Consider the following 16,622-nt stretch of genomic DNA (forward strand, 5'->3'; position numbering starts at 1 on the left):
TTATTAAAGACTTTTTAAGAAGTAGAGATTGAGGTGTTTTTAGATTGTTAGCAATGGCTTGGCTGAATGTGCATGAGCTCTAGCACGATGTCAATCATGATTCGCAAACGAAAAGAAAAAGGAAAAAAAACCCGCAACACGACGACCAAAGAAGACTAGGAAAAAAAAATACCTCCTAGTTTTTTATTTTTTAAAGATATCACTTTAATGATAATTCTAATGGTATATTTTAATTTTATAATAGCAAACTTGTAATATCACCGAAGTAGTGGTTTCTTTTTAATTGTAAAAAAAAAATCCGGAGAACACGAAGACGTCCACCGTTCCATCCTCGTCGTCCTCTTCCGAATCCCCCAAACGCAGCAATCCGTTCCGATAGTCCTACCACCGTCCGGCCGCCACGCCGACGGCCTACACCGCGCAGCAAACCCTACCCGTAGAATCGCGCGCCGCACCGATACAGCACCGATCGTCCGAATCCGGTCGGATTCTCCGCCGCCGGGCGTTGATTAGGGATTAAGCGCCGCGAATTGCGGCTCCAGCGCCCGCCCGACGATGCTTGGCTGCAGCGCGTAGCTAGTAGAGGGGGAGAGCAGGCAGTACCATGTTGCAGTGTCTCGAGGGGGTGAAGCACCTCTTCGGCGCGCTCCTCAAGTGCTGCGACATCGACCTCAAGCAGCCCAAGGGCCTCGAGGATCCAGAGGTCCTTGCCAGGGAGACCGTCTGTACGTCCACGCTGCTGCTTCAGTTTCCCTACTGCCACTAACTGTTCGTTCCGAATACCATAATCATTTGTGTTCTGTCTGTCTTGTGGCGTGGTTAACACTGTGCGTGCAGTTAGCGTGAGCGAGGTCGAGGCCTTGTTTGAGCTGTTCAAGAAGATCAGCAGTGCCGTGATTGATGATGGCCTGATCAACAAGGTTAGTGGGTAGTGGCCCATCTTTCCTGAAGAAAAACGATGTAGTTGTGCATACACCAATACATATAATCTTGATGAGTTATCGGGTTGTGATAATCTTGTCTTCGAATGTTGCAGGAGGAGTTTCAGTTGGCGTTGTTCAAGACTAGTAAGAAGGAGAGTTTATTTGCTGATCGTGTAAGTTTACATTGCATTTTGTTTTGCTATCTTTTCTTTGTAGTTGTGATATGAAAAATATTGTAATGCTATTTTGTATATCGGTCATGATCATGCATTGGTGGATTGAAACTTTCGTACCAAGAACATAAGGCTGCGCTTGCTAAACTGTTTTTTTCCTTTACAAAAAAAAAGAGATCTACTTTCACAATAACTCACATCCAAACCATCTACAGCCACCTGCCTCTGATATACACCAATCCAATCAAAATTTGCAATAACCATGTATGCCTGCAGTGTTCATATATCAGTAACTGTATCCAACTATGAAAAACAGTCAAGTGAGAATGATGTTGATGCATAATTTATTCAGTTCATATGACAGTGCATTTCCCTTACCATTGCCCCTGTTCTTGCAGGTATTTGATTTATTTGACACAAAACACAATGGAATTCTAGGATTTGAGGAATTTGCCCGCGCGCTCTCAGTATTTCATCCCAATGCTCCTCTTGATGAGAAGATTGACTGTAAGTTCACGATAATATGTAGGGTGTTTTCAGAGTCCAATTCCAAAATAATGTAGTAGAGTAATAATAGCATAATTTACCACTGTTTAAAACTATATTAAGGGATAACTTGAAGGTTACTGAAGACTAGTTTTATTATAAAGAAACCACACACATGTTCACCTCCATAACGAACAAGTTTAGTCATTGGTTACTGACAATGTGCGAAAATGCGACCACTAGTTGCGATGTGACAACTCACAAAATGAAGATAAGTAACATGTTACTGCTACTTAGTTTGATTAATTCGTAATAGTAGTTAAATGCTCCTTCCTCACTAAGGTAGATATTGTTTTATGAAGTTGATTTTGGGTTTGACATAGATGTTGAGGGTTTTGATGCAATATTTTCCACCAAATGCCCCTATTGATTGTTTATGGGTAGTGATATTAGATGGGAAGTGAGGGGAAAACTACGTCAAAAACATTAAAGCAAAGTTCAACTCCCTCGTTCTGTGTGCATGTGGCTAAAATGACAAGTAATATGGACTAGAGTGCAATGAGAAGTTAGTAATCGTAATTCAGACTGTAAATTTTCCCTTTTGTGGACCTTTGATGCTGTCTGAGAATCAATCCCTTTCTTAGAGGAAATGTCAATATGGGCTGTAACTCTCAGGTTCTTCGGCACTACGTTGTGATGCATAGAAAATCTAGGCAATTCCATAAGTTTGTTTTTTCACATATGTCCATGCCCTTTCTTCTACATTACTCTTGCTTTTATTCTTTATGTTTGTAATTGAGAAAAAAAATCTTGTAGCTGACTCTACAATCCTTCCAGTTTCATTCCAGCTATATGACCTCAAGCAACAAGGTTTCATTGAAAGACAAGAGGTATTTAGCTAATCAGCATAACAAGTTGGTACGACAAGTGCTTCATTTAACGCATTTAACAATCCTGGTATTGGCTGGTACGCTGGAAACCTACCAATTTCCAGTTGTTTTCTGGCCAGCTCAGTTTTCATAACTTTTCTCTTTGCATTTTGAGAAGTTTTTGTTTTTTTTTTTTCATTTCCTTCCCTAATTACTAATGGTCACATGTATCCAGAACTACCTTAAAAATATCCAATTCCAGCCAGTTAAATACTAGATAAGACCACTTTCTGTACCCATTTTTTGGATGGTTCAAAGTTTTCTTTAATGTATTTGGTTACTGTGAATCAGAGTTGTGTTCAAATCGATACCGTACCGTTTTGTATACTGGTTTTCAACCTCACTTTTTGTATGAAAGTTTGGATTGCTGTTGCGCTGATAAAGGAAGATTTTGTATGTATTAGTCAATGAAACTAGAAATTGTTGCTAAAGGATTTATACGCTATTATTTTATTTTATTCTTTAGATATAGGGTCTTTGACCCTGCCTTCGTTGGAGGCATTGCACTAGCCAGGGTTCGAGCCCTGGCTGACTGGCTTCTCCCTTGGAGCCTTTACCAACTGCCCTACAGGTAGTTCCCAGGATTTATACGCTATAGAGACACCGAAATGAAAATTAATAGCCATGGATTTACATCATGCGATGCCTTGGTCATGCATGCTGGTTTATAAATAAAATGCAAAAATTGGCACAGTTTATGGAACTTCCGTTACACCTACCCTTGTGCCTGTGGTTGAGGAAGAATTTCTTTTATAGTTCAAATTTCCTGTTATTTTAATTCAAGCCAAATAATTTGCTGTGGTTTTGTTTTAGCTAATTTATTCGAAAGTTCACTGATCATTATCTTTTGCATGCTGTATCTTATTGATTTCCTTGTTTTGATATTAGGTTAAGCAAATGGTTGTTGCTACACTTGCTGAGTCAGGAATGAATCTTTCAGATGAAGTCATTGAGAGCATCATTGATAAGGTGCACTAGAAATGTTTTATTTTTGCATGCTTGTCTGGCTTTTTTTTTGCTGTTTAGAAACTGTTTTTTTTCTTCTCGAATACGCAAGAGAGCGGCATATAATTGCATTAAGAGAGTAATAAATCAAGTACACAACGTAAAAACACATTACTCACACACACATCACCAAACCAGCTAAAGATTACATGCGCGCCACAGGCTTTTAACACGACCCCAACAGCTTCTAGCTAATCGAGCTCAAGTCTCAGCTAGCTGTGACAAACCCACTGCCCCTGCATCACACCAAAGCCGGGCCTCCTCACCAGCCTGTCGCAGGACCATTTGGATGCTAGGCATAACACCGTTAAACACACAATAATTACGATGCTTCCATATCAGCCAGGCTCCAAGTATCACCAAGGAATTGAAACCCTGTCTCGCTGGTTTGACGATCCTGCAGCTAGCCCGCAGCCACCACTCGCTGAAGACTTCCTCATCGTCTTGTGGCAACAGATCAGGCAGGCCAAAATGCCTAAAGAGGAAGAACCAAACTTGCCTTGCAAACACACATGTTGCCAAGATGTGTTGAATTGATTCATCCACCTGATCGCATAGAGGACATTGCGCAGGATGCGGCAAACCCCTTCGGCACAAGTAGTCCGCCGTCCAGCAGCGATTGTGAACTGCTAACCATAGAAAAAATTTGCACTTTGTCGGAGCCCAGGTTTTCCATATATGCTTCCAATGTTCAAACCGAACAGCACCCAGAAAGTAGGTTTGATACTCTGACTTGGCCGAGTACTGACCTGACTTCGAAAAACGCCAACGATGTTCATCTTGCACCTCCGGCTGGAGAGTGAGTTCTGCCATGATGTCCCATACTTGTAGATATTCCGTGAGAGCAAGAAGAGAGGGAACTCCACGTAGATCATGAATCCAGCGATGATCAAACAGCGCCTCCCGGACAGTAACCGTTTAGAATCTGTTGTGGACTTATGTTGGAGATCATGAAAATTAGATTCCATAGCCAGTTAAGCGTCCTCATTTTATTATGGAGGCTTGAGATTAGAATAAGAAGGGACTCCAGATAGCAGGACCAACTTGTGGCAGGATGCAGCCTATGGCAAGGCAGCAGCAGACGGCTAGCTGGCCAGGTGGAAATTATGAAAGGAGGATGCGTGTGACAACACTGGAGCAACATTTTGGCTCATATGCTGTCCACTTTTGTCAGGAAGAGGGTTAGGAAGGATTAATGGATATAGTGAAGTTTGGGTTTGTCTTAGTAAGAGTTCATATCCTATCAGAAGTCTTTGGTACGAGTCTTAGTAGAAGTCAGTGTCTTAGAAACATGTCTAGTTATTAAAAAAACAAACCTCACAATGGTTTCAGTTCTACTCTTGGGGTAAAAAAGGATATTATTCTTGTTTCTCTTGCACTTTTTTGGGTGATAAAAGAAGAACTAGTCTATTTTCTCCCTAACATTCTCGCACCCAGATCTATGTTCTAATTTTTTTTAAACACTCTGATCTCCCTCAAGCCATGACACCTAGCTTTCTTCTGTATGGTAGTCCCATTGTGAAATGAACGTTAACAATACAATCTTTCTACTCAAATCATGATAAGCACTATATCCTTTTCTGTTCTAAACACGACAGTTCGCTGACATCATGAGGTGTCACTCAGTAATGTATCTGGACCCTTGTTGAACAAAGTTCTAAGGCTGATGTGTTCATTGTTTACTTTAGTTGATACATTGATACACTTATTCTTTTTTGTGGTAACACAAATGGTTCTGTCTAACCTGTAATACTTATTTAATTTGCAGTGTTGATTGAGGTAATGGATTCTAGAGTTAAGGCATAGTTCCAAAATTTACTAATAAAGGGGTTTTGCAAAACGTGGATTGATATCAGTGCATTTTTGAACAAGTGTTAGCTTAGCACATTGCACAAACTGACTGACCCTTTGCGTGCTATTGTATTGTATTGTTTTGTTAAATTTGTTTTCTTCTCTTGCTACAAGACTTTCGAGGAGGCGGACACAAAACATGATGGGAAAATTGACAAAGAAGAATGGCGCAATCTAGTACTGAGACATCCCTCATTATTAAAGAACATGACTCTTCAGTACCTCAAGTAAGAGATGCTAACTTGTTTGTGCAAAGTTAGTTAACTCTGTTTACATTTAATTGATTTTTTTTTCTGAAACAAGAGAATTTATGTATGTTGATGAATGATGCTTTGAGCTTATGGTCAACATAACCTGAAGGTTAACAGGTTGCTCTTGAAAGTGTTACTAATATAGTATAGTTATTGCGACATTACTCATGCAGTATATCGTAATACTTAGAGCAAAAACATGTTATAATGCTCATATACCAGGAAGTTGCAAATAGAAAAGGAAGCATCATGAACCATAATTTATTTTAATGATGCCACGGTACAGTAGAGTATTCTATTTTTATATCAACTAGTTAATTTTTTTTTCCTGTGAACATGCAAAAAGCTTTTGCATCATTGTATTAATGTAAGGAGAAAAAAATGACCAAGGTATGGTCTTAGTCATACAACAACGCGGACAAGAACCTCCTGCCAAAAAAGAAGCAAGCAAGTAAACAGACAAACACCAAAACGACTACGATAATGAAAACGAACTACGTAGCCCTGAAGCCATTGACAACAAAGAAAACCCTTTTGACAAATATCATCCAACAACTATGTTTCAAATTGCACAACTTGTTATCGAAGACTTGGATATTCCTTTCCTTACATAATTTCCAAAATATTAGCACCACCAACGAATCCAAGCTTATTCTTAGCTCCTTCGGAACGGCCTGTCTCACTGCAAGGCACCTATCCGGCACTCGCAAATTTCTTGGCATGAGAGCTCCAAAATTAGTAGTGGATAGGGTTCCAAACCATACCTGCTTGGCTAGTGTACAATCGACCATGGTATGCTGGCATGCTGCATGCCCTGCTGCTCCTGAGCACAAAAGATGCAAACAGCCGGATGATCTAACCCTCTTTTCTGCACCTGTCTGCTGTTGTCCAAATATGTTGTGAATGATCAGCCAAGCAAAACTTACATCTCAACGATGCCTTCGGTTTCCAAACCTGCTTACTACGTGGCATATGTCAAAGCAGTGTGACTCCGTGAAAGGACACCTTGCAAGCAGTGCTTGTAGTACAAGAGAGTGAAGACAACCATGTCCAGCGAATGGTGTCCATCCCTTCCTGTAGCTGCACCTATGCCAAAGCATTCCAATGATGCAGAAATTCTCTGATAGCTACCACAGAACTTTCCAAGAATATCCTGGATCCATGCATGTTCAAGTAGAGCCTCTGCCAGAGATCGGCTATGCAGAACTTTTTTTTATTCACTAGCTCCCATAAATTTGTCGCAATAATTTTGATAGCTGCTTCTTCGAGTCGATTGTTGATCCAAAACAAATTAGTCCTTCCACTTCCTACCTCCACTTTGGTTGATGCTTGAAACATGGCTTTTGTCTTGCTCCACATAAATATCAGACCAAGTTCTTGAATTATTCGTGCTCTTGAACCACAGTCATCACAATCTTAGAGCATAAACCATGAACTAAAGAAGGATCTGGGACACCAAGGTCGCCAAATTTGATTGGCCGACAAACTTTGTTCCATGAAACGAAATACTTACCAACTTGCTGCCTTAATTAACTCTTCTCCGGTCCAATGAAAACTTCAAAGCCTTTTGCAAATAACTTTAATCACCCATTTAGGCATTTTCATCGCCAACAATTGACAGATCAGCATGGCTGAAAGGACTGATTTGAGCACCAACAATCTACCACCCGGTCAAAGTAATGCTCCTTTCAATTTAGGATGCTTGGCCGTTACTTTGTCAACAATTACAATATTGTTGCAACCTGCAATCCTAAGACGAGCAGCTGGCTGGTGTAGCTGAACATTTTTCTCTAAATTTGCTTGTGATCCCCTGAAGCTGTTGGTGACAGGAAGGATCCTCTTGACAATGTCAAGTTCTGTCACCCACGGAATAACAATGACCATATTGTCATCCGCATAAAAGAAGCCCTGAATTTGATTTCTCCATGACATATGACCTTTTAATTATTATATGCCATACTGTCACTCATGACACATGCATTGAATCATGAATGCATTAAGAATATTAATGGTTCAATTTCAACTAAACGATTTTTTGATAGTGCTTGATTCAAAGTGATATGTCAAACCGTTATCTAGTCATTTGACTCATATCTTTATCATTTTTTTTTCCATTTTGGCATGAGAAAAATATTTCCTGTTGTGATTTGATCTAGGAGTAATTAGTGTTTCTTTCATTTGTTCTCTGCATTCGTCACAAGTTCACATTCACAGACTAATAATGTCAACTTTGAGCAGGGACATCACCACAACATTTCCAAGCTTTGTCTTCCATTCTCAGGTTGACGATACCTGAAGTTCTGACAACTTTTTTGCTCCAATGAAATATCAGAAGGTAGTCTCAGTATTTTGTTGAACAAGCTTTTGAATGTTGGTTTGATGGTTCAGCAGAGGCTATAGGGTTCTGAAGTTGCACAGTGGGTTTTTGAGAAATCAAGCCGTTGTTTATTGTTAATAACCCTTTTCTTTTCTTGTTTTTATTTGGAATTCTGGCTGAAAATTTCTGGCGTGTTCATGTAAATTTGAAGTTTGTTTTCCCCCATGGCTTTTCTATTTATATTTTGGTTTGGCCAGTAGTTATCGAATCAATTGACGTTTCTTGGTGTACAAAATTGCAGCTGATGCTGCCCGTAAGTGGATTGTATTTTTGGTGGGAAAGTATTAGTGTACATATTTAAGCTTAATGACTGCAGCAGAAATGCTCGATTCAAACAAGTCTGTTACGATTACTTAAATTTTCGTAAACAACAGCGATTATTTTTCCAAGGATAGACTTATTTTCCCCCATCGTTCTGCTTAATTACCATGGACCGTTTATTGACAGGTCTCTACTCTGATGTTGCTGTATTTTATGAGAAGCGATGTTATACTTTTGACTAAAATTTGTGGACGATAAGTCCTGTCCGTCGAGCGTGAGTTGGGTTCCTGAGGTGGTTGGTAACTTTCTTGATCGACTTCAGGAGTGTTTGGTTCCTTTGATTGTTTGCAGGACATGATATTTATGCATTGGCAATTTTTTGGCGAATCTTCTGAAGTGTGGAAATGTGGGTAAATCTAAGTTCATATTTGAATTGTCCCTCATCATCTGATGTCCCAAGGCTACTCTCCATACGCTGGTGTGCACTCATTTTCAAGCGAGTAGAGCATCCTGTGTCTGGGGCGCGTGACAATTGTTTGTAGTTGATCTTGATCTAGAGGCAAGTGTGAGGGAATACTTTTGTAAAGGCCAGGCCGGTCATAGCGATTGACATTTCTTAGATACGGAAAACAAGGGACAACTGTGGCCTACTTTTGTAGCTGCGCATTGGGTCGTGGGAACTTGCCAAAACAAGTCTTTCGGTTTGACATAATTTCATTCTTCAGCTAAACTGACCTCTATTGTCCCACACATAACGACATCTCCATCTAATGATTTCTTTTCTGACCCTTCAGATGTGGTATCATAGTTTGTCGAAGAACTCAGATCTGGCTCTACCGGTTGCTGAGGTGCGTTAGCGTCCGGTGGCTGCGCAGTCTGCTTGGGAGCTGCCGATGGCTTCTCGTTCCTTTGTATTAAGGTAGTAGGGGATGTTTAGGGTTGCTCGACCCTTTGTTGTTCAGCAGGTCCAGATGAAGCCGGGATAGGTCTAGTAGACTCGACCTGACGTGACCTTGGAGCCAAGTGTTCAACAAGGAAGTTGTACCTCAGGTTCTGATCAAGATTTGGTGTTATCCGAACACTGACTCTTCCATTATCTGGGTATATCCAACCATCAGTCCAGACACAGACTTGAACATGCATAAGCACAATGTTTTGTAATTCTTGGTACATTGCTTGCCAACTCCTTCGATGTTCATGCCTCCATTGGTTCTCATTGGGTGTATATGGGGTTCGGGATCTCATAGGCGGTGTTGGTAGAAGTGGTGGAGCTGAGCGTCGTGCTGTTGGCATTGGAGCTAGTTGTCGTGCCGGCGGCCTTGGGGCTTCATGACTAGAAGGAGCCACCTCACGGGGAGGTATCCGAGCACGCCATTGGGGCACAAACTCCATATTCATGTGTGTGAATGTCATTGACGACCCGGCCAATGGCTCCAACGAGCGGGTTGTTGTGCTTGTCTTGGCTGATAGGTAGAAGGAGGACCTCTTTGCTAGGGGGAGGGGGCAAATCTGACGATCTTTTTGGGGACGACGACTTGTAGTGTAAGTTCCGAACCTGCCCCCAGAACATGAACTCTCAGGTGCTTCAAGACCTTGAAGTTGCCTTTCAAGACCATTCATTTGATCTCTAAGTCGCTGTAATTGTTGTTGTAATTCATTAGGGCGATGGCTGGCACTTAATTTTGTAAAACAACAAATCGATTGCTGGTATTAGACGAAGATGGACCAGACACAACATCAGCATGCAAGCAGGGTATCCAATGCCTCGTAATAATGGCGTTCGGGCCGGGCAACACTCTTCTCTTTCCCAAACGTCCGTTCAGGAATTCTTCTACAATTGCTTCTTGAATTGGGAGTCTTGTTTGAGCTGAATGATAAGCCAATTCACTAGGAATTACTTCATAAGCTGATGTTAGTGGGACTGGTTGCGCATGAGCCTTCACCATGTCATCTGCATACACGAAACAATTTCCTCTTGGATATTGCATGGGCCAATACGAGAGGCAATATTTCCTATGACAGTTTCGGCATGAGTGAGGACTGCCTGATTGCAATGATCATGCTTTGGCACATGTTTTCACAAGCTGCATCCAAAGCCACTACCAGCTCTGCTTCAGTTTTCTTGCTAGGCATATCACAATTCATAGATTTCTTCAGTACAGTGCTAGCCTCAACTACATGGTCACGACATTCATTCTTGACTTCAGCAAATGCTCTATTCTGAGCCTTTCTTGACTTGTTTGCTTGAATCTAAGCTAGCTCTTGTGTTTGATGTGCATAAACTTTACCATCGTGATAAAAAACAACCATGGGTGGAAGGGTTCCAAAGTGGAACATCCTAGGTGTAGAGTCGCTACCAGGGACGAATCCACATGCAGAAAGGAACGTCTCTGATCAGTCACTTCTTGGTAACTTCTTCAATTTGCATGGCATATTTGGAGCACTCAAAAGATCATTATGATGACCATCAAAGGGCAACAAAGATGGGAGGAAAATCATATTCCACTGGGCGTGCCAATTTATTTGGAGAAGAGACACACTCTCTAAAGGAGTTGTCCTAATGTGTTGATTAATAATAAATGTGCGGGCGTACCTATACAAATGTGCACAAAATAAATAAAAAACAATAAATATAGGGAACATTGCATTTCATTAAGCCTTGATAGAATTACATGTACAAGTTCCCTGTTGGGATTGAGTTGCACCTAAGGAATACATCTGACTTAGTAGACGGCTAGTCTTTGGTTTTTGATCTGGTGAGGCCGCCGGTTAATTACATCCATGATATTGGATTGTGAAATATCTCCGATTCAGCTACGCTAATGGTCGCAATCTCCAAATAAAATAAAATTTGTCTCCAAGTATATATAAACATAAAGAAAAAAATAGCCTTATCACAATATCCTAGCAAGGGGTGGTTGGAATTCGGATGAGCATGAATTTAAACTCTTAAAATTCCAAAGATCATCATATAAAGTGAGCGAGTTGCTCTTTGATATATATTGATCCCCAATAATATATCGGAGGGGAAAAAATACCCTTATTAACAGAATAAATGAATAGATAATATACTACCAGGTGCATCAATGTCTAGCCTAGGGAGAGGGCTTCAAGCCAAGCTGAATTTTGGCCTAATATCATCAATCTAGTCTTAAATTTAAGTCTGAAATTGATCTCAAGCTGAAGAGAGTCATCCTATACCTATAACTTTCTAATTTGCGTGTATTAGGTATGCACACAAGAAATTTTTTAGAGAAGAGCGTGATGTGGTTGTAGTGGAAGTTTCAACCCTTGATGGAAGGAAACGGCGATGAAATTTGCCTGAATATGCATAGAGAATGAATGTGGAGATCCTATACAGAAAACATGGTGACATAAATGAATATCGGAGTATATAGGTGTTGATCACTCAGTTGCATATCACGGAGCTTACAATATAGCAATTCAAGCCAAGCTTAAAAAATCAGAAACAAAACCTAGGCACCGAATCATCTGCTGCTATTTTTCATTCAGAACAATCCACTGCTCCTCAATAGATGTACTTTGTAGCCATGGAGTCAACTTTTATCCAATGCGATCACTGTTTCAGATGTCGTGATGAGATTGCCCTGAAAAAAAAAATGCTGTGGTGAGATCAATCTGTTAAAATATATGAGTTTAGTCTATTATATTTGTATAATTTCAAATAAATTTTAAAGACCTAACTATGTGAGGAAAGTGTGTTTATTTAGTCCCACTTTGTTAATAGATGTGGATAGAGACCAACTTAAAAAGGTTTCTCTTCTCCACCCATTTAGCATGTGTGGATGAGAGAACTAGAAGAACACACGCGCGCACTTGCTCGTCGGGCCGGGTCGTGGATGGGGCGGGGGCGGGGGCAGGGGCGGAGGGAGTGGGTGCACGGCATCTGCGTGAATGGTCTGCTGAAATCGGGTCAAGTTGCTTGCGCAGGTCCAGCTTCCTTTTGCAGTTTTATTCTTTTTTTGCTATGTGGGCAAACAGATAAATATGCGGAAATCATATCGGTCAAGATTTCGATTGTGGTGGCGTAACCGACTCCGATCGTGGTGCGTCTCAACCGCGCGACTCTCCCTCTATATATCTGCCAGTCGCTGCATAAAAGTGTGGCGCGAGTTGCATATTCGCAATTAGGGTTTTGCCAATTTCTCTCTGCTATGCCATCGCACGTAGATTACCTCATCTCGCTGCGTCGGCGTGCACTGACGAACGGAAGAGCAGATCTCTGAAACCCGTCGCTCTTGGGATCCTGCACCGGAGAGGGTGAATAAGGTTTTTGTGAAGCGCTCATCGCGATTGCTCACGATCTGCTTCCTCTACATCATCGCGTGCTACTTCGTCTACATTGCCACCATTGTCGTCGTCTGCTACATCGAGATTAACCTCGACTACTTCATGTTCGTCATCACCTACTACATCGACATCACAAGGGCTTCTTTATCTCACGTCGTCATTGGGTACGTATACTGCAATCCTACTCGAGTGTTTAATCGAGTGAACTTGTCGATATACTACTTGAGTGTTTTAGTTGATACATTTCTCGAGTGAGCTAGTCAAGATCCCTCTCGAGTATTTAGTTGAGGTTGATTGGAGTTGGTCGAATTCTAGTCGATTCTACTCAAATCTTGTCGGGGCTCATCCGAGTTAGTCGATAATTGATTATCTGCATCTATTCATGTTCGTGTTATATCAGGAATTGAATAAAATTAAATCTAAAAGTGCTATTATTTCCAACACAGTCCATCCAACTGGCCCTGGCTGGGAGCTATTTATTTAAGGGTTTGTTTGTTTTAGTTTGATATTCTAAAAATCAACTTCTAGATTGTTGATTTTAAAAAGTTGGATTGTAAAAAGCTAAAGGTTATTTGGCATCTTAGATTATGGGTGGGTTGGATATCCCCTTTGGTTACGTAATGCCCGTAATATTTTTAGTTTTTATGAGGGCATATTTATATCTATTTAACATTTTCTTTCATTGTTTTTCATATTTGATCCTAATTATATGATAATTAAGCTATGCGGTGTGTATGTATTTGTAACTATAATATTTTGGACTTGTAGCAAGGTGAGAAATACGAATTTTCATAATAATAAACCATCTAAAGTAACAAATGAGTAATCTACCCTCTCATATCTTCTCACATACAAGACAGATAGTCAATCTATCATCTCATAGTAGACAAAGCATTAGCAATATTATCAGAAAGACATTCATATCTCCATCTTCTTCTCCTAATGTATTGCTTCCACCTCCTTAAGAAAAAAGATTGTTAGCTAGCATTTGAAATGTAGTTATCATCTTAATCACACATCTCAAAGTCTTATCCATCAAAACACTATCTCAAATAAAGTTACGAGAGCCATGCATGTAATAACTGTTTTTGTTTGCTTAAATAATTTGGCAAGTCCAATAATATTCACTATTTCATCTTTAAAACATTAAATGATGGTTCAATCATATTGCTACTACTTTCATTTAATATTATCCCATCCAAAGCTAGTTACTTTGTTAATGATTAACCAAAACTTATATAAACCCTTCCGTACACCCTATCAGTCAGCTTTGATCCTGTGATTTCATGAGAGATAGTACTATAGTAGTGTGTACCAATATCTTTAGTTCCTTAGTTCCTGCATAGAATGCAACCAGTTCGGTGGGACATGGAGCACTAACCACAACTGTATTGCAAGAGTATAACTTGTGAGTCATCCAACTGAAACAAGTAAAGTTTAATATAAGGGTGTATTTGGTTAAAGGGTGAGGTTGGATGGGATATGACTGTTGTGTTTTTTTATGGGATGATTTAATTTTCTGTTTGGTTTGGATGGATAGGATGAGTCAGTTTTCTATTTGGTTGGTAGGATTAGAGTGGATGGGATGATACATTCATATTTATATGTATTTCATAAGCATTTCGATGAATTTGTACATATTTGAATTTGTTTAAATCTAAATTGAATTAAAAATAGAATATCAAATAAAATTATAAAAATGTATATAAATAGAATATTACAAATAAACTCACTTTTTAAATTAGTATATCACATGAGAAGAATATTAGTGAATTTTTTCAGATTTTTAGGAATTTATTTGAGTATTAAAAATTGCTAGAAGTTATAAAAGTATGATTCTTTAGAGAGTTTTAATTAAATATTGGCTCATGCTTTTTGATCAAACTAATTAAAACAGATTGTTAATGAGCTCTAATTTGCACATAAAAACATTTAGAATTTTTGAATTACTCTTGTACTCTTAAATAAAATCGAGAGTTAAATAAAATATCGCTAACGCATACGTCACGGGAGGAGCACGCACGATCACCGACGAGATGAACTGGAATGGCCCGATCCGGCCGATTTCACCCGGACGGAGCCGTCCAGTATCTCAGCAAATATGCGCTCGTCCTGTCCACCCTGTCCACCCCATCCAGACAACAAAACGCTAAGAAAAATAAACCGCCATCTCCCGGCTCCGTCCAGCGAACCAAACGTACGCTAATAGGATCGAAATAGCATAACTGAAAAGGTTGAAGCAGGCCATTATGGCAAAATGGAAACGCCACAATTGTACCACGCCTACAGCAATAGCAGAACGTGTTGTTTATCGCTTTACACAGTTCAACAGTTTCATCGTAATATCTAATCTTACATAAAAAAAAACATCTCCAAAAAAAATTTACATCAAAACTGTACTCTACAATGGAGTTACATATACCAATACATAATGTTTTGAAATCCATAAGTATTAACTTTCTAGTGGTTCAATATCTCATAGATCCTGCACGGCTACTGAGCATCCTTGTTAGCAACGACAGTTGCGTAAAATACTAGTTAAGTTTGTGATTATGATCAAGAATGGTCTGATAAACTATGCATGCGCCTCTATTCACCGAGCTCATCTCTAAAGAAATGGTTCGAGAATAGTAATGATATTGATGGATAATTATCTTAGATTTGTATAGATACTTCTATATTTTTAACCGTCACAATCTATAAAAAATTAGTAGGAGACAATATGTAGATTGTAATAAAAAGTTAGATTTTAAAATATAAATTGTATAATCTACTTGTTTATTTTAACTTCAAATTTTAAAAACTGCTTTTTAAAAATTTCAACCTCAGGCCTAACGCGTAACCCAAGGCACTAGGCATTTTAAAAATACAATCGCTCGCTTGAAAGCTCTACGGAGAAAAAGACCCACGGCACCAGGCATTTTTGCACAACACCCCCTTCCTCCTCCTCCCAAGCCGGCGAGCCCCCAGCCCGAGCCTCCCAATCCGAGGCGTTGGTTAGTGATCGGATGGCTCGAGAGGCACACAGCCAGCCGAGCCGACCCGGTTCCTCTAGCGCTGGCTCCTCAATCAGCTTTGATCCTGTGATTCCGTGGGAGATAGTACTAAAATAGTGTGTACCAATATCTTTAGTTCCTTAGTTCCTGCATAGAATACAACCAGTTCGGTAGGACATTGTGCACTAACCACAACTGTATTGCAAGAGTATAACTTGTGAGTCATTCAACTGAAACAAGTAAAGTTCAATGTAATAAGATCAAAATAGCATAACTGAAAAGGTTAAAGCAGGCTATTCTGGCAAAATGGAAATGCCACAATTATAACACGGCTACAGCAATAGCAGCACGTGTTGTTCATCACTTTACACAGTTCAATAGTTTCATCATAGTATCTAATCTTACATAAAAAAAACATCTTCCAAAAAGAAACTTACACCAAAACTGTACTCTACAAGAGAGTTGTATATATCAGTACATAATGTTTCGAAACCCGTAAGTATTAGCTTTTCTAGTGGTTCAACATCTTATGGATTCTACACGATATCAACTACTGAGCATCCTTGTTGGCGACGACGGTTGCGTAAATCCTGACTAAGTTTAGGATTTTGATCAAGAACGACCTGATAAACTATACATGTGCCTCCATCCACTGAACTCATCCCTAAATAACGGTTCGAGAATAGTAATGATTTTGATGAGTAATTATTACCTTAGGCTTGTATAGACACTTATATATTTCCAATCGTCACAATCTATAAAAAGTTGATAGGGAACAACATGTTGATTGTAATAAAAAGTTAGATTTTGAAAAATAAATTGTATAATCCACTTGTTTATTTTAACTTCAAATTTTAAAAACTGCTTTTTAAAAATCCCAACCTCAGACCTAACACGTAACCCAAGGCACCAAACATTTTAAAAATAAAATCGCTAGCTTGAAAGCTCTACGGAGAGAAAAACCCACGACACCAAGCCTTTTTGCACAACACCCCCTGCCTCCTCCTCCTCCCAAGCCGGCGAGTCCCCAGCCCGAGCTTCCCAATCCGAGGCGTTGGT

General features: G+C 39.8%; 1 protein-coding gene across 1 annotated transcript; it reads left to right on the plus strand.

Annotated features, from left to right (window-relative positions):
* The first annotated feature begins 293 nt into the window (after positions 1-293).
* On the plus strand, positions 294-8,333 carry LOC133912899 (calcineurin B-like protein 3). The gene is made up of 8 exons (XM_062355868.1): positions 294-725; positions 838-920; positions 1,037-1,096; positions 1,495-1,603; positions 2,420-2,472; positions 3,400-3,480; positions 5,482-5,594; positions 7,857-8,333. Exons 1-8 carry the CDS (start codon positions 605-607, stop codon positions 7,912-7,914), a joined length of 678 nt encoding a protein of 225 aa, XP_062211852.1. The 5' UTR covers positions 294-604; the 3' UTR covers positions 7,915-8,333.
* The last annotated feature ends 8,289 nt before the right edge of the window (positions 8,334-16,622 follow it).

The sequence above is a fragment of the Phragmites australis genome, chromosome 3 (assembly GCF_958298935.1).
Source record: "Phragmites australis chromosome 3, lpPhrAust1.1, whole genome shotgun sequence".
NCBI lineage: Eukaryota > Viridiplantae > Streptophyta > Magnoliopsida > Poales > Poaceae > Phragmites > Phragmites australis.

Coding starts and splice junctions, on each gene's coding strand:
- LOC133912899 (XM_062355868.1), top strand. CDS start 605: ATGTTGCAGTGTCTCGAGGGGGTGAAGCACCTCTTCGGCGCGCTCCTC. Junction 1,097..1,494: donor AGAGTTTATTTGCTGATCGT/GTAAGTTTACAT, acceptor CTGTTCTTGCAG/GTATTTGATTTATTTGACAC. Junction 2,473..3,399: donor GTTTCATTGAAAGACAAGAG/GTATTTAGCTAA, acceptor TTTTGATATTAG/GTTAAGCAAATGGTTGTTGC.